Source organism: Didymosphaeria variabile (genome assembly GCF_027946475.1).
Source record: "Didymosphaeria variabile strain IMI 356815 chromosome Unknown scaffold_1, whole genome shotgun sequence".
NCBI lineage: Eukaryota > Fungi > Ascomycota > Dothideomycetes > Pleosporales > Didymosphaeriaceae > Didymosphaeria > Didymosphaeria variabile.
Genome location: NW_026611620.1, coordinates 4,376,929 through 4,400,614, shown reverse-complemented (window position 1 = coordinate 4,400,614; position 23,686 = coordinate 4,376,929). Strand labels below are relative to the sequence as shown.

Below are 23,686 nucleotides of genomic sequence, written 5' to 3'. Positions count from 1 at the left end.
ATCTCAAGTCTTTGTCGCTTGATTTAAAACACAAGGAACCCAGTACCAAGTAAACTTTTTCGGCTTGCGATGGACATTGCCCAGGCTGCGAATAGCGTTCGTAGTCATTGATTCTGGACTTTATCCACACCTCGGCCTCACGAAGCCTGGGTCACCTTGAGGAACAAGCCCGACGGATCAAGTAGCGCGCCAAGCCAAAGCTTCACGATCAACTGTGGGGAAGCGCGTCTCGCCGTCCCGAGGCTGATCTCACGTGGAGAAACCCCTGGTGGTTACCATATTTACCCGGCGGAAGCATGACGACACCGATATGAAGCCGACGTTAGTTGCACCTCAAATTTGTCGGATGAAGGGCAAAATGAACACGAACGCCTCTACGAAGTAGACATTTACGCCACAAAAGCCGACGTTCTAGGCTAGTAACGGCAATCCTCGTCGACGCGTACTGCTGGTTTCCCCAAAATTAGCATGCTACCGTCGTCCTCATCTTCCGTTCGCCGCACGCTACCAGGTCTACGTCTGAATTGAAGCCTTAGCCGCACCGATGTTCCGGATAGTCTGGGTTCATTACCAGGAATGAGCCAAGAGAGCCCCAAGCTAATATCGACGACCATGTGCGCACACCCTAGTCGATCACTAGATATAAAACCTTCAAGCCGGGTCAAACATGAAATTGAGAGTCCCACCTTGCTTTCAGCGTCTTGAACAGCCGTCAACATGGGTTTCACAACGCTCCTTGTCGCCTCACTGGCTGTTTCCTCCAGCGCGGTACCGCTTCTGAATCCTATTCAGGCAATCCAAGCAGCAGGCCCAGCAGCAGGCCAGGTCATAACCAAGTGCAGCTCCCCGGGAATGATAGCTCTCGCCTACGACGACGGTCCATACCAATACACGCAGAAGCTCGCCGACATCCTCTCGAATGGTGGCGCCAAGGGTACGTTCTTCGTCACTGGCACGCTTTATGGTAAGTATCTTTCTACCGCTACTACGTGACAAGCAAAACTAACCACCACCAGGCTGCATCTACAACCAAAAGACTGCCGTCCAAAACGCCTACAAAGCCGGCCACCAAATCGCCTCGCACACCTGGACGCACCCACACATCGGCTCCCTCTCCGCCTCCGCCCTCACCACCGAGATGACCAAGCTCGAAACCGCGCTCGTAAACATCATCGGCGTGAAGCCTACCTACATGCGCCCGCCCTACCTCGAGACCTCCGGCAGCGTGCTCTCGACGATGAAGACGCTCGGGTACCGCGTCATTACTGATGATGTGGATGCAGAGGACTGGAACGGCAAGACGCCTGCGCAGAGCGAGGCGAAGTTCCAGGCTGCAGGGGCGAGCGGGAATGGCCATATTCCGCTAATGCACGAGACATACCAAGGGACGGTCGAGACGCTGACGCCGTGGTTGATCAATTGGGCGAAGACGAACAACCTCAAACTGGTTACTGTCGCTGAATGCCTGGGTGATGCAGGAGGCGCGTACACGAACGGAACGGGTAACAGTCAGACAGCCTGCTGAAAGATTTGAGTTTGGTACGCTCTTTCATAATGAGTCCGTTAAAGTAGAAAATGTTATTTTGTACAATGCCCTCGTCATAGGTCACATTGACCTTCCTCTGATCATGCTTGCTTTCGCCATCACCCTAATTCTTCTTCTCCGTCGCCGGCCTCGACGGCCCATCCACCGCCTTCTCGACCTGCCCTGCGATCCCATCCTTGCTCGCATCGAACTGGCTTCCAATAGCGCCGTCCTTAGAGAACGGTCCCCCGACCTTCTCGCCGACCTGTCCAATGTTTCCATCGGGGTTGAACTGCTTGCCTACTGCGCCGCCAGAGGAGATGACTGAGGGGTCCTGTCATATCGTTAGTATTGTAATTCCAACGCTGACCTGAAGTATAGTAGAGTGAAGGACATGGGAAAGGAGTAAACTACCTTAGGGTTCGTCCCCTTGGCCTCGCCAGCCGCCTGTGTAGCTTCTTCTACAGGGCCTTTGGAAGCCATTGTGCGGAACTGGGTGGGTGCAGGCCTGATGGCGCGGGTGGAACGGAGGAAGGAAGTGCGGAGCATTGTTGCAGTTCTTGTGATTTCGGATATGAGTGCGGAATTGGATAAATGATTGAGGATGAGGTTTGAGGAAACGCGTGAGGTACAGGTATAATTGACAGGGTACGCGTTAAGCTATTATATTTATGTGTACCGTGAATTACCACGTACATCATGACTACGGGAAGTGCGGCGCTAGGCTGATTTGGGGGGAGTAAGACATGATGTCAGGGGGTGTCATCGATCGCGCACGTCAACTGGACGGAAGGTGGACGATTGTAGTACCGAGATCTCGGGTTTTGCGGAGGCTCATGATGGAATGATGCCGATTGGGTTGAGGACTTACGAGTTATACACGCTTTCATCTTTGGACATCTCGACGAGGCGCTGGCACGCCAGCCTCTACAAGACCGTCTATTTGTCTATTGTTGTGACAGAGGGATAGCTTATATACAATAAAATGAGGCGGCAGAGCGATGGACCGTGTTCTATATTCGGAGGTGTTTTCGCGAGCTGCGATCATCGCGAAGGGTACGTAAAAGTCACACATTTCTCTACGTCACAAGTGCCTACCAGACGTGTAACATGGCACATAAAAACGAAATGTTTAAGAAAAACATGTTCAATTTGATCGAAGTCTGGAGTAACAGACATAAAAGTATCTAAAATCATATTCGTGGGAGGAGCAATTGGGCCTTCGCCTTCCTATGCTCAACTCCATCCTCGATCCGCGGGTACTACCAAAGCACTTAGCCTGGAGGTAGACCCTTCCTGTTTCCCACCTACTGATCAGGGATCTACATCCCGACCATTCTCTTCACCATCATTGCGGCATGCGCAACAGCCGCCTCCGTAGCTCCACCGCAAGTATCCGCGCTACCACCAATCTGCGACGCATCGCAGCCATCGGGGTAGAAGAAACTAGCCAGTGCAATAATGACATACGCCGCAATCAGCAAGCTGCCTTCCAGGTAGTTACTCCGTCCATCCAGAACCAAGAAGTTAACCACGAAAGCCGTGACAAACAGCGCCACAGTCTCGAAGATGTTGAAATACAGGGTCATCGGCTTGCCCATAATCCATCCGAGAATGACAATGAACGGCGTGATGAAGATGGCGATCTGGATGGACGAGCCAACGGCGACACCGATGGAGAGATCCATCTTATTTTTCATGGCCACTGTGACGGCAGTGACGTGCTCGGCGGCGTTGCCGACGATGGGCAGGATGATAAGACCAATGAAGGCTTGGCTAACACCCGTCTTGTCTACCATGGGCTCGATGGCGTCGCTCATGAAGTCGGCGCAGACGGCGACCAAGGCAGTACTAATGACAAGCATCATAATGGCGGCGGTACGAGACATTTCAGGAACTTCCTCCTCTTCGACTTCAATAGCGTGAACCGAAGGGGCACCAGAGATGAGTCGAGCAGGTGTCGGGCGTGAGATGGCGCTATTCTGAGAATCCAGTTGACGAATGTCCTCTGGTTCGGACTTGGTGCGACGAAGAGTGCGGGCTGCGGCAACGCGTAGATTGGGAACTGGAGCACCGACTGGAGCCGGGTTCTGCGGAGTGCGGAAGACATTTTCGGAGAGTAAAGACGGGCGGAAGTTGGGTCGTTTTGCAGCGATAGCAGCCGCTTCGCCCTGTTTAACATCTTCGGCGAAGGCAACCTTGGGCGCAGCATCAGGCTGAGGCGCCGGGGCCGCAACGATTTCAGTCTTCTCGAGGTCCTCGTGACGATGCTTGTTGTGCTTCTTGTGGTGCTTCTTCTTACGTTTCTCCCGCTTGGTGGTGGGAGGAGAGCCAGATGACCCAGCTTCGAAGTCACGAGCAATCGGTGCGTAATCATCCACATCGGCTTCATCACCGCTGACAATGGCAGTGAGGGAACCGCGGCGGGACATGTTGTTAGAATGGACGGCGTTCTCGTCGCCAGTAGTTCCATTGCGCTGCAAGTTGAAGTAGTCGTTGTGGCGTTCGACAGACGGCGAGGACATGACTGATGGCAGGTCCGGGGTCTCCTTCGAACTTGCGCTTGACTTGCGGCGCATCCTGCGCACAGCGCGCTTGATCTTAGACTTTGCCGTGACATGCGAACCAGCTGAGCTGTCGGTGTCACTGCTGCTGGAGCTCGACGACGAGTCCGAGCTAGATGAGTCAAAGACACCGGCCATGACACCGGGGTGCGACTCCTCATCGATAATGTGCTGAGGCGTGCTAGCGTACATGTACGAATGGCTCTTGAGCTGGAAGAGCAAGTACAGGACGTAGACCAGCAACAAGACAACACTGGTGCCACGGCTGACCTGGAGCGTCTCTTTGTCGGCGATAGCATTGCTGGAGAAGGCAGCGTGGAATGCCGTCGGTAGCAGCAAACTCATGACAGCCAAACTCAGCATGCATGCACTCATCTGTGTGACGGTGCTGTTGTAGACCTGCGTGCGTTAGCGTTGCATTAGCCTAAGATTGCCCAGAATGCTTACCTGCTCTTGATACCTCAAGCCTCCCAAGAGGAAGGCCATGCCAAGAATAAGTAGCAGATTGGCTAGGATGGATCCTAGCAGTGCGGCCTGTACGACCTCAATCTGGTCACCGGCGAGCAAGATGATGAACAAGATGAGCTCTACAGCATTACCAAACGAGACGTTCAGCAGCGCGCCCAAGGTGTCTCCGAGGCGTACTGCGACTGCCTCAGTGGCGTGCGCCAGAAGACCAGCCAACGGAATGATGGCAACGGCGTTCATGGCAAACACAATTTCAGGACCCAGGCCAGCGGCGTGCACGGCGATACCAATGGGCACGAAGATGAGCAGGGCATTGACCCAGCTATGGAGGAGGGCATTTTTGGTATGTCTTCCAAATCGAATAATTCCGTTCCGCATGCGTGTGAGCATGGGTGGCTTTGGCTCTACGGCGGAAGATGCCTCTCCCTCAGCTGTGGATCCAGCATGAGGTGTCGCAGCGGCAGGCGACTTCGCGGCGCCATTGTGGTTCTGGCTGGTGTCCGGCTTCTCAGCGAGGGACGTGTGCGAGGCATTGCGAGTGCTGCCATTGTGAGGTGTGTTGTGGGTTGGGAGGACAGCCGGGTCCTTGTTGCGTCCCAAGCCTAGAGCTTTCGCTGTAGACTTGACACTGCGCGATAAAGGGGGCTCGTCAGATTCTCCCATCGATTATGGTGCGTGGTCGCGTGCGGGCGTGGGTGTACAAGAGAGTTGTACGTGGGGAGCGAAACAAGGCGAGCGAAGGCGCGGCGTTGCTCTTGTACCAGATCCCACGCCTCACCCATGGATGCGCTAGCGGCTTGGCATGACGTTAGCTTGCAAGCGCAGGCACGTGCCCACTCGCGATTCGCTGCCCTGCGCACTCGCCACAGCACTGCGCCACACGCCAGTCGTAGCAGGTACGCTCTGGATGAAGTGAACTGCGACCGGCGCAACGCTATGAGTTCACCATGCTATCATCCATCTCTTTGTCGCGTGCCTCTCTTCCTCCTGAGCCTGGATCTGGCCTGCTTCGTGCCTTGATTTCCTTGCGCGTCATTCCACAGCAGTCCAAATCAGGGCCAGGCCTCCCCCACCTCTGTGTGATCCGTGGTCCACTTACCGCACTGGCTCCACAGTAGTCCACACGCCAAACGCCGGCCAACCTCACGCTACCAAACAAACCTCAACTCAATGCAGGGCCTACTGTAATAAGCAAGATTATCATTTTCATCACTTCTGTATCAACAATTGCGTTTCACCGAGCTGTCACAGGCTATCTCCGAGCCCTTTCTGAGGAGGAACTTATCGCCGAAAGCATCCTCCGCTGCCGGTTTTCCGGTACCCTTACACATCTCATCAAACCATTCCCTGATGAGGAACATTACTCGTCAGCCAGCTTGGCGATGACCTTCTTGCTCCCCAACCTTCCACTCTTCTGTGCCTCCCATGCTTTCGGGATACCATCTATGCCCTCGCCTTCAACGCTATATCCCCCGACCTTTAGTTTACCGCTCTCCAATAACCTGTAGACTACCGGGATCCATGAGGTCAACTTGCTATTTAGCTCAGCAGCTGAAGGACGCCCGAGTGGCCCTAGCTCGATGGGTTTGGTGGTGAAACCCAGAGATGCGTCGGGCGCAGGGTCCCAGTCGTTCGTAGTAGTGTAGAGGCGCCGGCCAGAGGAAGAGGGGATAGCTGTGAAGATCTTGGTTACGAGGTCGTTGTTGACCGACACTGCGTCGAAGGCGAGGTCGACCTTCTCTTCTGTAATGCGCTTGACTTCTTCGACGATATCATCTGCCGATTTCTTATAGTCGATCGTTGCATCTGCGCCGAGCGACTTGAGCAGCTACCAGCCATCCGTCAGCCTTTAACACTGTTTCCATAAGCAAGACTGGGACCTGACGTACCTCAACTGAACCTGCCGAGCAAGAAGCCACAACCTTATACCCAGCCAACTTCAGCGTTTGCACCGCATATCTACCCACCGCACCTGCTCCACCAAACACAATCACCCACTTTCCCTCCCCTTCCCCCTTACCCTCCTCAAGCCCCTCAATACTAATTCCTAATTCCCCAAACACCCCTAGAAACGCAGTCAAAGCCCCCACAGCAACCGTACTCGCCTGCGCCGCCGTCAGACTGTCCGGTTTTGGTAACGCCACCTCAGCATCCAATAGAAAATACTCTGCGAATGTCCCATGCCCCTCGACTCCCAGCCTGGCGCATCCCGCAACGATATCACCTTTTTTGAAATAGCCGCCGAGGGCATTGCGCGCTTCATTACCGGCTTTGACGACAATGCCGGATGCTTCGCAGCCTGGGACGAAGGGCCAGGACTCAACGAGGAGGCCCATTTGCGTGGTAAAAACGTCGACCGGGTTGATGGCGGCGTAGAGAGTTCTGACGAGGACTTGGGTGGGCGAAGGTTCAGGAAGAGAAACGTTGTCACGGACTTCGGCGGGCGCGCCTTGGGAGGGCGTGACGAGGGCTTTCATAGTCGTGGGGAGGGATGTGCTACCCATGATGAAGGCGAGAACGGTTTGTAAAGATGGGATATAATGCCGTTCGAATCCAACTGTGAGGCCAAGAGACGATAACGCGCTGCTTGGTGTATAGGCACGCGGGCTTGTTGGACCCTCACACCAATTCGCACATCATATTGGGTCTACTTATACGATATCTTTATGCTCCCCTCGCATTCTCGCATTCCTAAAACGCACTTCGTCGCAGCCTTGCCATACGATTTGTGGCTGCGGTTACTAACCCTGCACCACACCTTTGTCAGCTCGTAATCATGCCAATCATGCAGGCGCATGGGTTTCCAGTTCCCGCTTTCGTACTTGCAGGGCGCATCGGGGTGACCGATCGTTAAGGTGTGCTTTATCTGTAGCGGAAGTATCCATGGCGGTTTGGCTGGATGCGAGCTAGTGAGGTGGGAGGGGGTTTGCTTAGAAAGCAGTGAAGGGGTTGTGAATAGCATGGCTGGAATCGGTTGAGTAGTCTGTGTAGCCATCTGGGCCTCCAATTAAAACAAAGTGGAATATTGCGGCAGATCTCCACTTGAAGTTGTGGATGGCGACAGACCATGTCTGCTGTTTGGCGGTCACACGTCCCAGCTACGCATCAGATAGACCATGCACTCTGCAACGGAGGAACACGCACGCGATGTGTAGATTCTAGCGAGTCCAAGTGTTGCATATCAGGTATGCTAGCTTGCCTCCCAATGTGGTTGTTTCACTTTGTGTTTCCATTAACCGTCCTCGAGGCATACATATGACTCTTTGCTGTGTCTAATCACGACGACCATTGTGTACTCGCGTTAGAAGACGCGACAAGTTTCCTATATCGGAAGTAGTCCGAAGGTCATCTTCCAAATGCTGACCGATGGAACGTTCCCTGGCGGATGGCTCCGGCGACCGCGATGATGGGCGAAGATCGTGATGAGAGGTTTAATAGATCAAATGTCCGAAATCTCCTGCGTTTGAATGGCGGCAGTAAGCGAAGAAATCGCCTGCGACAACTTTTCATTCATCCAACTCTTGTCTCCACTCTTCCCAGCGTCTATGATCAATTTGCCCGTGTGCTTCGTCTCTTCTGCAAACCACCGGATAGATTGGGGAATCTGCTGCAGATACTGGAGACGCAAATATTCAAGATCCAATTCGTTCTTCAACAAATTCAAGATTGATCTCCATGTTCCTGGGCGCAGTTCGGTGTCGCTTATCAGGAGGCGTCGCAAGCTTGAGGCGTGCGTCTTTATCATAGCGACGAGGTCCAGCTCGTCCACAGCACATCCATACAGCTGAAGAGAATTAAGCATCGGTAGTTCGACGGTACTGAATATGGAACGCATCATGGTAGCTCTGAATTGAGGCTTACAGTCTATTGGATCCATGCAAAGTGTAAGGGTTTCCAACGCCGGAGCAGTGGTGATGAAATTCGTTACGCCGGTCTCCCAGCCTTGTGATCGAGAATTGGTTTTAGGATCGGTACGAATCGACAAACGCAATGACTTCAAACAGGAGAAGGCATGCCCCAGCGATTGAAATAAGGGAAAGGAAAAGGTGAATGCTCGATAGTCCAAGTTCGCAGACTTGCTCATAGGGCGGACTGAGTTACCCTTGATCAGCGTAAACTCTTGTAATTTGACGCCGGATCGGACAATTGCTTCCAGAACAGCTCTGAAACATGCCGACATAAAAGATTGGTAGACGTCGTCTTCGGCGAGGATATGGAGATTGCCATATAGGGTGAGACCGTTCACTCTCAAGCGGATAGTTTTTAGATTTCGGAGCCGTTTCAAGGCACGCGCAAGTGGATGAATGACAGCCGTGGGGTCTTGATGAGTACGCATGTATTCGAGGAGCTTGCTCTCCCGCCTAATATCTCCTGTTTTGACCTGTGGTACTTTCGGAAGCCGCTTCGGTGGCGGATATATGCCCACACGATCAATCTTTTGGAGATTACCATAATCTTCGTAGTTCAATAGCTTGACGTCGAGCAAATTCACACAACCAGAGAATTGGGGATGTCCAGACGCTTGCAGCAGTTGACTTAGAGACGCGACGCCCAGCGTCGTCACACGTTTAGAGAAGACAGTGTTGCCAAAGTTCGTCAAAGTCAGGAAGTAGAGCTGCTTCGATACAAGTCGCAATGTACAGCGATCTGTAGGGGATATGTACAGATAAATCAAATCAACAAGTTCTTGAGGCAGACGCTCCATCTTGGAGGTCATAGCTGGCGTTCGTGGGGAGGGTCATGGGATGATGTTCCCGTGGATGATGGCAGATCAGATGCACGGGCCGCTGTCTGCGAGACGGAAAGAGTCGCTCATCGACCCCACCCCACGCCGCGACTGCACTCCTCCACTTACTTCAGACGCCATTCTTTGAGCACCACAGTGACTCTCGTGCCTCATAAATTGTTTCCGCACTCCACCTGCCCCTCCAGGCACACACTCTCCTTGACTTTCCCGCAGGCAACCGCGGCACAGCAGCAGCCTGTCGGCAAATTCAGCATCCGATACCTGCACCTCCGCAGACAACTCAGGAAACACTCTTCCTTTAAAATCATACCAACCTGCAATCATGGATTCCATGCGCAGCCTCAACACCTCGTTGCCCAGGACACGAAGACGTCAACCGACCCCGCAGCCCGACACCCACAAAGCGTTCAAGGACACGGCGTTGACCGTCACCAACCTGTACAGGACCGCCCTTGCAGATATTGAACGTTCTCGCTCAGATGGCTACCAGCAGGCGCTGGACGACCTCCTCGGATTCTTGGATAAAGAGAATCTCGGTGTAGGAGACGGAGAAGGATGGCGCATTAGGCAATGGGCCACGGAGCGCCTAGACGGAGCGCTGCTAGTGAATTCGACCAGCGACACGGACGAGGACATACCCGAAGAACAACGAGCACGCAGTTCCTCGCCGGTCGTAGAGCATGTCCCTGAGGAGAACCATTCCGTCACACCCGAGCCAACCTCTCGCAGCGACTCAGCTCCTCCAGCCGCCACAGAGTCAGCCAATTCCGACACGGACATGGCACCGCTCCCGCCCATGTTTCACTTCGCCTCACCTCAAGTCTACCCAGCAAACAACAACATGGACAACGCTACTTACGATTTCGCCGCCGCTGCTCGTCGTGCCTTCCCCACGACCCGCCGAAACTCCAACAGGTCGTCCTCTCGAAGCCTGCAACGCTCGGCGGCTCAAAATCTCGTCTCTCTAGGCAATGGCGCCGGTCAGAAACGAAAGCTCATGAACGACTTCTTCAATGTAGACTTCAACCACGACAGACGGGACAGGGAAGGCCCTGGCGGTGGCCCTAAGAAGGGACGGATGACCTGATCTCATCTGATACGGAACGATTAACGGCATTTGCATTGCGCACACCAGCGACGGCGTTTTCCATACATGGCGATAGAAGGACTCGGGGGATGTGGCATCCATGTTAGCATTTCTGGGAAGGAACATTTTCTTATGAAGCTCGTACGATGATACCACATTGAGCCGAGGATGGGCTCTCGTTTCTTGGAGGATGCATGGGATGGTGTTTATGCAGAGATATTATACCGGCTGTGTGCATATGATGGCCGCGTAGATGGACCTCATTGTGTTGTTGAATTTACAGTATGTGTACAGTGTGGTATCCCTGAATCCCATCTACAACGCCGTGAATGCTCGCATGACTCCCTCATTATGCTGTTCTCCTGATCTTCAATTGAACCATCTGTACACTCCGGCCCCGACTAGGACCGTTGCTGTACCCGTAATGGCGGCCCTACGACTCGCCATACCGAACATGCTTTTGCTCCGCTTTATGACCGCCTCCTGTGCCTTCAGTTGCGAGTGTCCGGACATATACGTGTATGCGCCGAGGCCGATGAACGCTCCGCTGCCTACAGCTTATGTTAGTTTTTGATTGCATATGAAGATAAAATTGCGGCAGCTCACCAATGATGCGACACGGGGTGCAGTCGTTGAATTGTTCTCTGTCATTCTTCAACGCTTCCTTGAAGGTCGGAACACCGGAGTCCTTTGCTTGTGACATGGCTAGTATGCCCTCTGCGCGCGTGGAGCTGTCGCGTGTCTGCTGGGGACGGGCAAAAGTCGCGGTCGTCTCCCAGCGCGGACCCTTGCATTGGCTCCGTCATGCGTAGTTCTCCTCCGAACTACCCCCGCCGACAACCCCACGATCACAAACACGAGGTCTTTCGCATGGAGCGCGTAAGTCTCGACGCTAAGTATGAGCTCGATAGAAGCTCTGTACATCTTCGATGAGCACAAGTGCGTCTGGTTTACCTTAGTAACATGCTATTCTCAGCTAATTGATGCAGCACGCCCCTCCTCGAGCAGACCTACACCGGCCGTCCACCCTCGGGGAGCACACTTCTCCCGCTCTACCTCGCGCACGCCGCTCCCCGCCCCTCCCTCGTATACCTCCCGAATACCAACCCGCCTACGCTCCTCTACTCGATAATCCAAGACCAACTCCTCTTTCTCTGCCCCTCCTCGAACGACACCGACCCGCTCCAGATACTCGAGTTCCTGCATCGCGTGACCGATGCTTTGGAAGACTTTCTCGGTGGGCCATTACTCGCAAGTAAGATTGAGAGCCACTACGATGTCGTCGCGCAATTGCTGGGCGAGATGGTGGACGGCGGCGTAGTGAGCTGCACGGAGCCGAATGCGCTGAAAGATGTTGTGGACGCGCCGAATTTCATGAAGACGTTGCTGGGAGGTGTGGGATTGCCGAGTGCCACGCCGAGCAGTCTGGCACCTTCGAACACGCCGTTTTCGCTGGGAAACAGACCAAGTCCTAGGTTAGGACCCAGTGGGGGCGCGGGAGCTGCGACGAGTAGCCCGGTGCCCTGGCGGCGAGCGAACGTTAGGCACACGAGCAATGAGATGTATGTCGATATTGTAGAGACGCTGCATGTGACGCTATCACCCTCTGGTAGACCGTTGGCTGCGCTCGCGAACGGGATGATTGCGTTCACGGCGAAGATATCTGGCGTACCGGACTTGATGCTTCAACTGGGCTGCCCAGGAGGCATTGCCAACGCGGTGTCCCTTCCAACCTTTCACCCATGCGTCAGGCTGAATAGATGGAAAGACCGGCCGGGAGAGCTCTCTTTCGTGCCGCCAGACGGGCGTTTTACGCTCGCAGGGTACGAAGTCGACCTCCTGGGATCAGCAGCCCTGGATTCCTTCTCCACCACCACGCCCACGAATGCAGCGCCGAAACTAAACATCCCGGCTACAGTCTCGGTATTAACCTCTCTTGGACCCACAGGCTCAGACTTCGAGGTTCGCCTCCAGCTCAATCCACGCTTCAAAGGCAAAGCGTCCAGTCCGCTCCCCAGCTCCACATCCTCCTTCGGCGGAAGAGGAGGTCTAGGAAAGGGTCTGGGGTCCACTGCCTTCGGTGGCTCTGCAAGTACAGGCACGACTGCCGCCCCAGCCATGGACGGCATGGTAATCCACATCCCGCTCCCCACAAGCGTGAAGAACGTGGTAGAGCTGAAATCTGGACGGGGATCTGGGGAGGCGGTCTTCCAACCTGCAGAATCTCGCGTCCGTTGGGCAATCAATAGCCGCGAAATCGCCACCCTCATGGCTAATGATCGTGGCACCGGGGCGGGCGTCTTGACCACTCTACGCGGCACCGTCGTTGGGCACGACAACTATGACGACGGCGACGCTCCCGACACCTCACTCTCCCTGTCAAGTAATACATACGACTACGACGACGACCCCTCCTCTCATCAATCCTCCACATCTGCTGCCCCCACCAAGCCCAGGGACGAAGGCAATGCGAGCAAGAAGAACAAAGTTCTCATGCCGAGCTGCGCGACAGTGAGCTTCACAGTCAAAGGGTGGCTGCCGAGCGGGATCAAAGTGGAGAGTTTGAATGTGGATCAGAAGAAAAGCAAGGGATTGGGGGCGGGCGTGCAGCCGTACAAGGGAGTGAAGTATCTGTGTGTGTCGAGGAAGGGGGTGGAGACAAGATGTTAGCAACACAATTGAGACCGATCATGAAATGGATACATAGTCATAAGAATACGTGCAATTACAACTGTCCAAGAAAGAGACCATGTGTATGTATATATATGTGTGTGTGCTTTTGAGAGCATTGAACTGTCTCCTTTTTGATCGATGATCGCGACTTAGTTATTCCTTGTGAACAAAGTGCTGCATGCACAACGTCTAAGAAGCCATGGACGTCCTTTTTCACTAGCTAAAGCGCAGCCTCTCAAAAGAGACCAGCTCATTCTTCGTGCCCCCAGTCCTCGATCTCGGCCTGCTCTTCTTCGCTATTTGCAGCCGGTTTAGATAGCTTTGACGAGCTTGTCGAGGCGCTGGTGTTAGTGCCGGATTCAGCGAGGATGCAATCGTAGAGATTGCAGAGTAGGACAGTTGCAGGCTGTAGCCGAACACTGGGATGGCAATGGAAAGTTATCGTAAGCCTCGACTTCTCCGTCGTCGCATGGACTGAAGAATACAAAAATGTCAGAGGCATGGCAGTATAGTGTTCGGTAAGAGAAAGATATGAGGCGTGAGTGGCGGAATGTGTGAGTTAAGGAAGGGGCGATGGAGTCGCGACTTCTTCTACGTCTTCCACGATGTCTCTCCTTCCTTTTCCCCTTCTCTTCATCCGCTAACCGCAACTCTCCGCGAAACAGCTTTTCATGTTTTTTGACTTCGTGATGCGCACTAGATCTTCTTCTTAATTGAGTCCACCTCACCATGTTTCGCTTCTCCTCCCGTTGCGGGATGCGGCTCCACTGCTGCCTTCCGCTACGGTCCGTATCTCCCAGTCCGCCAGGTTGTAGGTACTCAAAAGCTTCGCTATCTCTTTTGCATTTGGTATGCTTTCTCGGTCACAAAGTTGCATCCGCAATGCTGATGTTATCCGGTAGCCAAAACCACGCTCTAGGAGCAGCTTGCAGCACGCGACATGACCATTCATTGCCGCAGCCTCAAAAGCGGCCACACGACACCACCTTCCCCTCACATCCTTACAGATGACCAGCATATGAGGGTCAACCCTTCCGCTCTCCACGACTCCACTCCAAATGTCAGCGGCGCGTCCATCGTAACAAGCTTTCCAGAACCGATAATCGTTGACGAACTTTTCCATAAGCTGGCTTCGTAGCTGAAATGTTCCGCTGATAGATATACCCACGAAGTCCTTGGCGCGTAGCACGTAGTGGCTCCATAAGAAATCAACAATCGTCGTATAGCGTCCTCCAATGTCCAAGGAGCTCCAAGCATTCTTGTCCACAATGGCCTCAGAGACTTCTTGGAAATGGGTGGCCAGGACAGCCTCGACGACCTGTTGCTTCCACACCGCCGCAGCGGCACAGGAGACGATGAAAGCACGCACAAGACAATACATGCGATCAGCATCGCCTTTTGCGAAGCTGATGAATCTCTCAACAAACCTTGTACCCCATTCTGGATGTTGTGCGCTCGATCGCACAAGAACTTCGACTATTTCGATACATAGAGGGCTCGCGAAGTTCCCTAGAGTAGTCCGTTGATCGAAATTGATCCGTTCGACATATTCCACCAATGCAAGCATTGTATCGAGTGTGATGGCATGTCCCCAGATATCGAACATGAAAGCTAGCTTGATCCTTCGGTTCTGGTCGTAAAACGTCTCATTTCTACTATTAGTCGATGCGGAGAGGAAGGAGACCTCGTTGAACAATGATCTGATGAGCTCTGTGCCGTGTTCTGGGTAGGCAGTTAATCTAGCTCGAATTTCAACAAGGTCCAGTTCGATGTCGTTAGGCAATCCAGAATTGAAACCTTCTCCGCACAATACATTCTGGAGATCGGTCTTCAGCCCAAGGTACAGGTCCCAGTTTGGAAGGGTTTGGCGCAAATCTTGGAAATGCTCCATTACCCCAGTTGGCGCTATCTCCCCACTTTGATAACATTGAGACCCCCGTTCGAGTAGGGTTTCCAAGGCGTCTGTGTCATTGACGTCCTCCAGCACTCGTATCATGTCAGAAAGAGTGGACATTACTTTTGGTTCTGCTTCAGAAGACGATGATAATTTAGTCCACTGCGTTGTCCACTTGGGATCGAAATTCCAGACAAGAACCAAATTGCGGCTGTGCTGCATGGGACCCAACATCTCATCGCTTTTCTTAACGCGGCTCGAATGGCGCGTCGAGTCGCGCACTTCCTGGAAGAGGTTCTTGACCAAAGTAGGCGGAAAACTGGCCAACACCACGACGATTGCAAAACAGTTCCCCTGGAACCGGATTATTGTGGCCTCGTTACTACCGTCAAGCCAACAGACTATGTCGCCATGGCGGACCTCGGCAGTGGAGTTATGCAAGATCCATCTCAGTTGCGCTTTTTTCGATTCTTGATGGACCATAGGGCTACGGTGGTATGTAGGCGTGATGGACACTGTTTGGTGGTGGTTCTTCGAGTTGTCTACGTCACTTACATAACCCACAATACATCCCTTGCCCAAGATTCGACCGTAGTCACGACCGTCGTTGGAGATCCAAGCGGACTTCACTTTCTGGCCTAGCATCGATTTCACGAGATTTTGGAATAATTCGGCCCATTCTATGCCGTAATCTGGCATGATGTCGGATGTCGCTGGATCTGATGACATAATACCAAGCAAAGCGTACACCTTGTCTCGACGGTCGGTGGCTTCACGGAACCGGAACATGTCCAGCAGCTGAGAGAGCGGACAGATACCAAGTCGGAAAGGCTCCAGGCCGTCAGGCTTGTTCAAGCGCAACGCACTAGCATTGCCAATCAAATAGAGGATAGAGGAGACCACACCGCGAAGCCTTGCGTCCTCACACCACTCAAGAAGGCCAGATAGGGCCCAGAAAAAGCAAGTGCCGGTGAGTTCCTCGGAGCCACACAAAACGACCATGATGCGCGCCGCTGCTATCTCTTGGAGTACCTTCGCGGTGTCAGAAACATCTCCGATCGAAAGGATTACAGTACCCATATTCTCTGGAACCATGGTCTTTTCAGAAGTGCCATGGCTTCGCTCCGGGGAAATCGTGACGGAGCTTTTCCTTGCTTGATTACTAACTTCAATGTGTTGTTACCTAGAGGGACATCGCCGGAGACTTCGTTCTCATACTCCCCTCGCTCACGTCCATCATCTTCTGCGCCTGAGAAACTTCTAAGTTGGCGATATACTCGACCAGCATCCTCTCGAAGGAGCTCCATCGCCTCCTTGCTACCGTCCGCCTCTTCGCCGAGCCACACGACCACACGACTCGCATATGCGTATATTAGAGCCATGATCTGTACCTGCTGCGCCCTTTCTTCTACACTAACTTGATTGATGCATATCGCGTCGACCCACAAGATACGATCCAAGTACGGATCGCGCAATCGTCGAAGTGCACCATGTAAGTTCTTCGTTACAGCCAGCTCAGCATGGTCGACGTAGATCGTCAGCTTATCCTCTAAATCGCCCCATACGTACGACAAGCATTCATACAGATGCGAGACGCGTGGTGGGGTTGTGAGGGAGTAGTTAAAGATTTGGCAATGAATAGAATCCTCGGCGCGGCTAGCGGGGAGAAGGCGCAAGAGCCGAATACTGTTTGGGTGGACTAAGAGAGGGGAGTATTGGTAGGGGCCTTTGGCTTCACTGGCCTTGACTTCATCGGCCATGGTAAGCTCCCCGTGATTGCTGACATGCGCTCTAAGGACGAGATGCAAAGAGCAATATCGCCTGCTCCAGGTGGTCTCAGCTTCGTGACAGAGTTTGTTGTTGCCTTAGTGTCGGAGATTCGGCGATGGATCGGCGATTGACTTTTGCATTGAGGGGTTCCGAAGCCACGTTCGTGGTGCATCGGCATCCTGCCTTCAAAGCTCACTGTGTAATGCAGTAATTCACGTACGGAAAACCTCGCTCACGAACCTTTCGAGATGGGCACACGTCTTAAAAAACCGAAGTCAAGATTTAGGAAGACCTCCACAAAGCGATCTCCACAGTGATCATGGCTGCCACATGCAAATATTGCACGCTTCTGTTGACAGGCTAACAAGATTCGCTCAAATCACGTCGAGGAATATAGGCACGAAATGTAGTTTCTTTAGTCTGCTCACAATCAGCGAGATGCTCTCCCAACCTCCAGAAAAGTTCGCTATCGTCGTGCACCTAAATTTCGCGCTACCAGAACGCAGTTCGCTCGATCAAAGCCCATGATATCGTCTCTTATCCGGCTCTTCCGCCTCCAGCTCAATGGGTATGTCGATAGGTATATCCTTCGCGCCCTCGAGTTCCTTCACCTCAGATGTTGTCCGATACTTTTCCAAATCAAAATTTTCGGACAGAGACTCCATGTCGTAGATCTGCTGCTCGATCGCCTTCGTTTTGGCCCTTGCCGCTGCAGCGGCCGCAGCTTCCTCTCGCTCTTTCCGAGTCCTATACATCCGGAACACGATCACAGATATGAAGGCGATCAGGGCGACGAGCGGTACAATAATGGCGAAGGCTACGATACTTGACGAATCCGACGTTGGTTTTCGCGCGGCGCTTGTCCCCGTTGGATTGAGCACGAAGTTGGATGTGGTGGAGATCGAGACGCTGAACGCCGCGGCGCGGGTTGCCGTCACTAAAGTCGATGCATAGGAAGTAGTTTGAATAGGAATTATCGGTGCGACGGTGCTCGCCATCAAGGCGGAGCTTTCGAGCGTCAAGCTCGTGGATGTCGAGCTTTCGTACTGGTCCCAATCGTGCGCGTGTTCAAACAGGTGGTGGAATGCGTTCGACGCACCCGGCCCCGGCAATGCAAGTATTATCACAAAAGACAGCTGCCGCTGCATTGCGACGGATGTATGATCTCCTCAGGCGACGCGTCGCCGATCCCACCTTCCATTTCTCTCTGATGCCTCCTCCAGGATTTTGTTCAGGCGCAATGCATAGCACTGCAGGCGCAAAAAGACTGGAACAAACACAATGCGTTTGGACTTTTGCGCGTGCATCTGCTCGAACGGCCGCTGAGTGGTGCGTGATGGGCAACGCATGACGATGTTAGGAGCTACGTTCCCGAGAGAGTTGCGGAAGTTTCAGATGCGACGACCCACCAATCTGGCGAGGGAGACATCGTAAGATCTGTTTATCTGCTACGAACGCAACCTGGAGAATAAACCTCGTTATCAGTGAAGGTCGCCGACAAATGCTTCGTTACATAGTGGGCGTCAGCATGCCGGGTTCTTCTCGATTGCGGCAGTGCACGATCGCTTTCTATTATATCATCGTACAACGCCGGCATCTACGACTACGATCTATCACCATGCTCTCACCGACTCGGCAAATCGTCGTCCAAAGGGAGGATGAGGTCTGGGCACATCAAGGTGCGCACAGGTTAAGGTCGATACATCAGTTGCAGCTCAGCCGGGCAACATCACACCGAGAAGAAATTCACATACATCGTATTCCACGAAAGGTTGTACAGCTGACAATCAGGGCTCACATTTACGCCCTGATCGACTTTGAAGCTTGCTGCGTGACAAGTTCTGGTTCGGAGACATGGCCCCCAATGTTCCTTCGCAAGTGAGCTTGGATTCGGGTCAGCCGCAGAATTGTACGGCGAGGGCATTATCGCCCGTGTCTCCAGTGTAATCTGTCGAATGTGGTTCAATCCGCTCCAGTAAAGGTCTTGGGACTTGAGGTGGTTCTGCGATGGGAACATGAATTCTCGTCGAGCAAACCCCACTGTTGTACGGCACCAAACACGATCTGCAGAGCGACCTTAAGATGGAATGCCCGTGACAACTCAAACTGGAACATGCGCAGCGTTTTAGAAAATGATCCGGGGGCCCATATGCTACACATGTCACCTTGTATAGGTCAGTCGAGCACTTTGGCATTGGCAGCCCACATCTTCACCACAATAGAGGGCGCGAGGACATTCACGAGTACGCCAGACCACATGCGTTCTGTTTATCTGAAATTCCTTCTGCAATTAGATGTTGTGCTTTTAGCCGCGCTGCGAGCGTTACGCCGGCGATAGGATTCGGTCGTTAAGCGCCGGCTCCATACGAGGGCGCGTAACCGTGCCGCATAGGGATGGTATACTTAGGCGGCTGGTCAGTTTACGGTCGTCTGAACCTCAGAAATCATTCGGTTTTGTTTCTTCCATTTCTGAAGACCAATTTTATGCTCTTTCGGCTTTGTAATTTCGTTCTATAATTTCTCGTGCTTCGCATCGCTGGACGATGGGTTTCTTTTCCAAAAGCAAGAAGAGTGCGCCTGCTCCCACTCCTACAAGCTCGGCCCCGAAACCGGTGAGAACCAAATCAGGCCTCGTTGGCTCTTTTGCACTGAAGAGGCACCCCACTGGCTTCCTCAAACATGGCACCAAGGACGATAACGGTTGGCCCATGGCATCGCGAATGTACTGGAATGTGAGTTCAGGTCGTCTCGATGAATTTGTAGTCGTTTGGAAATCCAATTTGCTGATTCTGTACTCTCTAGACTAATCCACTGACACCCTGTCCTGATGTACAAAAAAATTGCGTTTTTGACGTGAATCACGACGATGCGGAATGCTACGATAAACGCGAATTACACAAGGGTGATAAGAATCCCAAGCGTAAGTTAAACCCGACAGAAAGGGCCTTCGAAGGCTGAATATTGCTGTTAACTTCATATGATAACCCAAGCTGACTCGATCTCGTATCAGACGTTTTCAGTGTCGCATACGACCCAAAACGAGTCAATCGAACGGCAGTGAGGCCCGTAGATGCATCTCCGGATTACGCACGCATCCGGTCGTGGCTCGGACAATGCGACAGAGAGCATAATCAATGTCGTACAGTCGGGAATGTCGAAAAGCTCAAACTCATCACATTGATTGATGTCCAGAAACGTCGGCTCGTTCGATATCAGCCCAACATGCAGTATGTAGCACTAAGCTACGTCTGGGGAAAAGGTAGTCCTATACCAAAGCGGGTAAAACCCCATGAACTACCAATCAACATATCCAAAACCATTCAGCATGCGATGGTGGTCGCTGGAAATATTGGAGTTCCTTTTCTATGGGCTGACGCCGTCTGCATCAACCAACACGACCCTAAGGAGAAAGAACAGCAACTCCCTCTAATGGATTACATATACGAGCAAGCGTTTGCGACCATTGTAGCTCTGGGTGAGAACGCAAATGTTGGTCTTCCAGGCGTAGATGGTGGACCCCGACGACACCCACAGTTAGTCGCTGAATTTGGTCCCGTCAGATTGCTCTCCCGCTGCCCGACGCTTTCTTCTCAAATCAATGATTCGGTGTGGCTATCGCGCGGATGGACGTATCAAGAAGGTCTTTTCTCCAGGCGGTGCCTCTTCTTCTCGGAACATCAGGTCTACTTCCATTGCAACAATATGCTGTGCACGGAAGACTCGCCTTCAGCAGTCTATGTTTCGGCAGTCACCGATCCGAAGAATATGGCAAAAGAGAACCCATATTGGAACGCTGATCGGAACTATATCCGCTCAAACACTTTGTGGACCGGAAAACTCGCTGGAAGTATATACACCTACGTCGAATACCTCGGACAGTATGTTTGTCGAGATGTCTCCTATGACTCGGATGCCGTCAACGCATTCGGCGCGGTGCTGTCCCGATTGCAACGCGACTCCTTTCCCAACGGTTTTGTGCATGGAATACCTCGAGATACTTTCAGAGAGGGATTGCTATGGTCTGCCGCTGGTAACATTTCTCGGCGCGCGTCCGGTGGATTTCCAAGCTGGACTTGGGCGGCATGGAAGACTGGCAAATCCGGTATCACATACGGCCCTGTCGCCGCTGCAAACGATGACCAGTCCAGCACCATCGTGCCTCATCCGCTCAGCATTTCGCTTGGCCAAAACAACCTTTACAGATCCCAAACCACAAACATGCGTCTTTCCGATTCAGGGCTGGAGCTCCAGGCTCTATGGGGTGCTTATTCTAACTCACACAAAAGCCTTCCTCCGAGAAAAGTACCCCGGTCAATTACTGCTGACGCTCTCTACATCGATGGTCCAATCGTCAGCCTTCCAGTCACTTACAACGCTGCAACACAAGTAGTAGGCTTCACAGCTCCGCCTCATCTTCCCAAAGTCCGCATGATGGAAGTATGGCCATTGATGGTCGAGAAATGCCGTGATGGGTTTTGGTTTGGGTCACTGCCAGTGGCTAAGGGAGTGCCAAGTCGTCGCGACTTTCTAGTATTGCGATCGAAGCATGTACCGAAATACAACTATCTAGCCGACATACAGTTCACACTGCTGTTGCTGGACTGGACAGACAACAGTGTGGCAACCAGGGCTGGTATACTGACGTTGAGCATCGAGGCAGGCCTGGGAGAATTTTGGAAGTTCGCGAACGTGCGAAGGGGCGCGTTCTGGATGATTTGATCGTATTCAGGAAAGATGCAGGGGAAAGTGTCAATGTTTTGTACGATCGATGCACAGATGAAATGTAGGTAGAATACTCGCAGATTCAGAATTCTGTGATTACGTCGTTGCACCAAAGAAAATAAGCCCATTGTAATCGTGTCATACCGCAGGAGATACTGATCATTTCTCGTTGTTCTTCTCATCCAGGCATATGCACATTGCAGCAATCAGCGCTTGGTCATACCCTTCTGTGATCTGCACTGCATATGTCTGCTGTCCGAAGAAGATGTCCTTTCCGCTAAGCAACTTGCGGTTGATACGCGCAGCAGTGGCGCCTAGAACCAGTGTCAATATCATGCTATCGATTGCGTGGAAAGAGTGACATACCACCGCGCGCCTCGTCAACAATCTCGGCGCTTGTATCGAAGATCGATCCTTTCATCTTCAGCACATGCTGTGTACCTTGCTTATCGGTAAAAGTTGCCGTTGCGCTGCTTCCGAATACTAGCAGCCATTAATAGATGTCCTGACGGGTTGCGGCAAGCACTTACGCTTGAAACTATTCTTCACTTCCATCAATTTCTGCCCTTGCGGGTCCTCAATAGCGAAGGTGGTGTGGATATGGAGGTGCTCCTTTACGATATCGAAGAGGTGATTTCCAGCCATGTCGCAAACCTTCTTGCGGCCTGAAATAGACATCATTTTGCCTTCAACCTGCAGAATGGGTGTTCCATCTTCCTGTTTGATGCTGAAAGAGTCTCCTGTCAAAGAGAGGACGTGCTCTTTCAGTACGATGGTTGTGGGATAAGGTTTCATGCAACTGTCGAAAAGGCCGACCAATGGTACCCCTGAGCCGTGACCTCCTTGCGGGTGACCGTAGCCTGGTTGAGGCTGTTGATGGCCTGCTTGTGTATAACCTCCTTGAGGATGACCTCCGTGACCTGGATGCGGCTGGCCGTAACCTGGATGCGGCTGGCCGTAACCTGGTTGCTGTTGGCCGTATCCTGGTTGCTGTTGACCATAGCCTGTCTGGGGATGTTGACCGTAGCCTGCCATTGTGTCTTATTGATACAGTCCAATTGTTGAACCCAAAAATGCGATACGAACGCGATGATGCAGGTGATACAAATATAGCTTGGTGTAGTGCTTTTGTTTTCAGATTCACGGATATCCCACGGTCCGCAATTTAGCGACGCTGGATAGATAGCTCGACAAATTCAGATTTTGAAGGAACCTCAAGGCAATTTAGGGAAATAAGCCTCTTTACAGTGCAGCGCTAGGCCTGCCTGCTTATCCCAAGCAGCAAGGTGCGCGCCATCTTCCGGCTGTCATCTCGTTATTTATGGGATGATAGGCGACTAAATTGAGGCTGTGCCCCGCTTTGGCGCCCATAAGGTCTTGATCGTCGAATCACGCTTGGCGACGCGCGAAATGACGGAAAGCTGAAAAGTCCGACGATAGGCGGGCAGTGGGAACATGTCAAGGATGTTGAGACGGATATGCATACATAGCCTGAAAGAGGCTGGTGTGCATATGCAACGGCGACAGGAGGGTGTTGGGCTGAATGAGGGGCAGTTCTTGTTTCGAGAAGCGGATGGGGGCCAAGATGCGGAGTGCTGGGATCGACAGAGGGATGTTGTTGCCTGGATCATACGAGGATGTATGAGGTCATTAAGCAGAAGGGAGTTCTTCAATTTTCGAACGCGTTGTGGATGAGTAAGATGGTAATCCCTACCTATAGTAGTCGTTCCTCGCGTTGTTCAAATGATCAGTCACGATTTCTCATGGGTGCTATCCTTTTCTAAGTCATGCACCCAGAGTGTGGCAAAGAACTGGGGTCAACGCTCACCATCTCTCGGGCAAATTTCGCCAGCAGCCCACGTTTTGTCTTCATGCACCATAATGGGTAGAGGGCGAAGCGGCAAGCGCAGCCGACCTGAAGAAAGAATAAGCGAGTGGAAAATCCCAACCTCAATCTAGCACATTCCGTTCGCGTCTCACTCCGTCCCAACCGAACTTCTCTGTGGCCTCACGCTGATACATCCTCGCAAGGCAGATCATTCAGCCAAGTTATTCCGTACGGCACACCATGCGATGAACTACGACTGGGTCGTGCATGAGCAGCGTGCTATGTACGTTCCTCACGACACCCTTTGATCATCATTTGCTCTCGGACAGAACCCACAACACAAGAGAATCATGTAAGTCGACGATGAACAAGTTGTCTCATAGGAATTCGTAAGTGGATTGAAGTCGT

The 23,686-nt window shown here is 52.6% G+C and overlaps 11 protein-coding genes across 11 annotated transcripts; 4 read left to right on the top strand and 7 right to left on the bottom strand.

Annotated features, from left to right (window-relative positions):
• Positions 1 to 717: 717 nt before the first annotated feature.
• On the top strand, positions 718 to 1,525 carry N0V89_001414 (uncharacterized protein; the record flags this gene model as incomplete). The annotated part of the gene is made up of 2 exons (XM_056210227.1): positions 718 to 964; positions 1,017 to 1,525. 2 exons carry the CDS (start codon positions 718 to 720, stop codon positions 1,523 to 1,525), a joined length of 756 nt encoding a protein of 251 aa, XP_056077049.1.
• A 124-nt stretch (positions 1,526 to 1,649) lies between these two features.
• On the bottom strand, positions 1,650 to 2,008 carry N0V89_001413 (uncharacterized protein; the record flags this gene model as incomplete). Its single annotated transcript, XM_056210226.1, has 2 exons — positions 1,650 to 1,859; positions 1,940 to 2,008. 2 exons carry the CDS (start codon positions 2,006 to 2,008, stop codon positions 1,650 to 1,652), a joined length of 279 nt encoding a protein of 92 aa, XP_056077048.1.
• Positions 2,009 to 2,847: 839 nt separating this feature from the next.
• N0V89_001412 (uncharacterized protein) lies at positions 2,848 to 5,220 on the bottom strand (the record flags this gene model as incomplete). The annotated part of the gene is made up of 2 exons (XM_056210225.1): positions 2,848 to 4,488; positions 4,537 to 5,220. The coding sequence occupies 2 exons, from the start codon at positions 5,218 to 5,220 to the stop codon at positions 2,848 to 2,850; spliced, it is 2,325 nt and encodes a 774-aa protein (XP_056077047.1).
• Positions 5,221 to 5,917: 697 nt separating this feature from the next.
• Positions 5,918 to 7,061, bottom strand: N0V89_001411 (uncharacterized protein; the record flags this gene model as incomplete). The annotated part of the gene is made up of 2 exons (XM_056210224.1): positions 5,918 to 6,385; positions 6,447 to 7,061. The coding sequence occupies 2 exons, from the start codon at positions 7,059 to 7,061 to the stop codon at positions 5,918 to 5,920; spliced, it is 1,083 nt and encodes a 360-aa protein (XP_056077046.1).
• Positions 7,062 to 7,996: 935 nt separating this feature from the next.
• Positions 7,997 to 9,274, bottom strand: N0V89_001410 (uncharacterized protein; the record flags this gene model as incomplete). Its single annotated transcript, XM_056210223.1, has 1 exon — positions 7,997 to 9,274. The coding sequence occupies one exon, from the start codon at positions 9,272 to 9,274 to the stop codon at positions 7,997 to 7,999; it is 1,278 nt and encodes a 425-aa protein (XP_056077045.1).
• A 352-nt stretch (positions 9,275 to 9,626) lies between these two features.
• On the top strand, positions 9,627 to 10,391 carry N0V89_001409 (uncharacterized protein; the record flags this gene model as incomplete). Its single annotated transcript, XM_056210222.1, has 1 exon — positions 9,627 to 10,391. One exon carries the CDS (start codon positions 9,627 to 9,629, stop codon positions 10,389 to 10,391), a length of 765 nt encoding a protein of 254 aa, XP_056077044.1.
• An 898-nt stretch (positions 10,392 to 11,289) lies between these two features.
• On the top strand, positions 11,290 to 13,061 carry N0V89_001408 (uncharacterized protein; the record flags this gene model as incomplete). The annotated part of the gene is made up of 2 exons (XM_056210221.1): positions 11,290 to 11,330; positions 11,381 to 13,061. 2 exons carry the CDS (start codon positions 11,290 to 11,292, stop codon positions 13,059 to 13,061), a joined length of 1,722 nt encoding a protein of 573 aa, XP_056077043.1.
• Positions 13,062 to 13,788: 727 nt separating this feature from the next.
• N0V89_001407 (uncharacterized protein) lies at positions 13,789 to 16,038 on the bottom strand (the record flags this gene model as incomplete). Its single annotated transcript, XM_056210220.1, has 2 exons — positions 13,789 to 15,971; positions 16,035 to 16,038. 2 exons carry the CDS (start codon positions 16,036 to 16,038, stop codon positions 13,789 to 13,791), a joined length of 2,187 nt encoding a protein of 728 aa, XP_056077042.1.
• Positions 16,039 to 17,243: 1,205 nt separating this feature from the next.
• Positions 17,244 to 17,876, bottom strand: N0V89_001406 (uncharacterized protein; the record flags this gene model as incomplete). Its single annotated transcript, XM_056210219.1, has 1 exon — positions 17,244 to 17,876. One exon carries the CDS (start codon positions 17,874 to 17,876, stop codon positions 17,244 to 17,246), a length of 633 nt encoding a protein of 210 aa, XP_056077041.1.
• A 2,281-nt stretch (positions 17,877 to 20,157) lies between these two features.
• N0V89_001405 (uncharacterized protein) lies at positions 20,158 to 21,447 on the top strand (the record flags this gene model as incomplete). The annotated part of the gene is made up of 1 exon (XM_056210218.1): positions 20,158 to 21,447. The coding sequence occupies one exon, from the start codon at positions 20,158 to 20,160 to the stop codon at positions 21,445 to 21,447; it is 1,290 nt and encodes a 429-aa protein (XP_056077040.1).
• A 162-nt stretch (positions 21,448 to 21,609) lies between these two features.
• On the bottom strand, positions 21,610 to 22,451 carry N0V89_001404 (uncharacterized protein; the record flags this gene model as incomplete). The annotated part of the gene is made up of 4 exons (XM_056210217.1): positions 21,610 to 21,764; positions 21,817 to 21,933; positions 21,981 to 22,177; positions 22,276 to 22,451. The coding sequence occupies 4 exons, from the start codon at positions 22,449 to 22,451 to the stop codon at positions 21,610 to 21,612; spliced, it is 645 nt and encodes a 214-aa protein (XP_056077039.1).
• Positions 22,452 to 23,686: the final 1,235 nt, after the last annotated feature.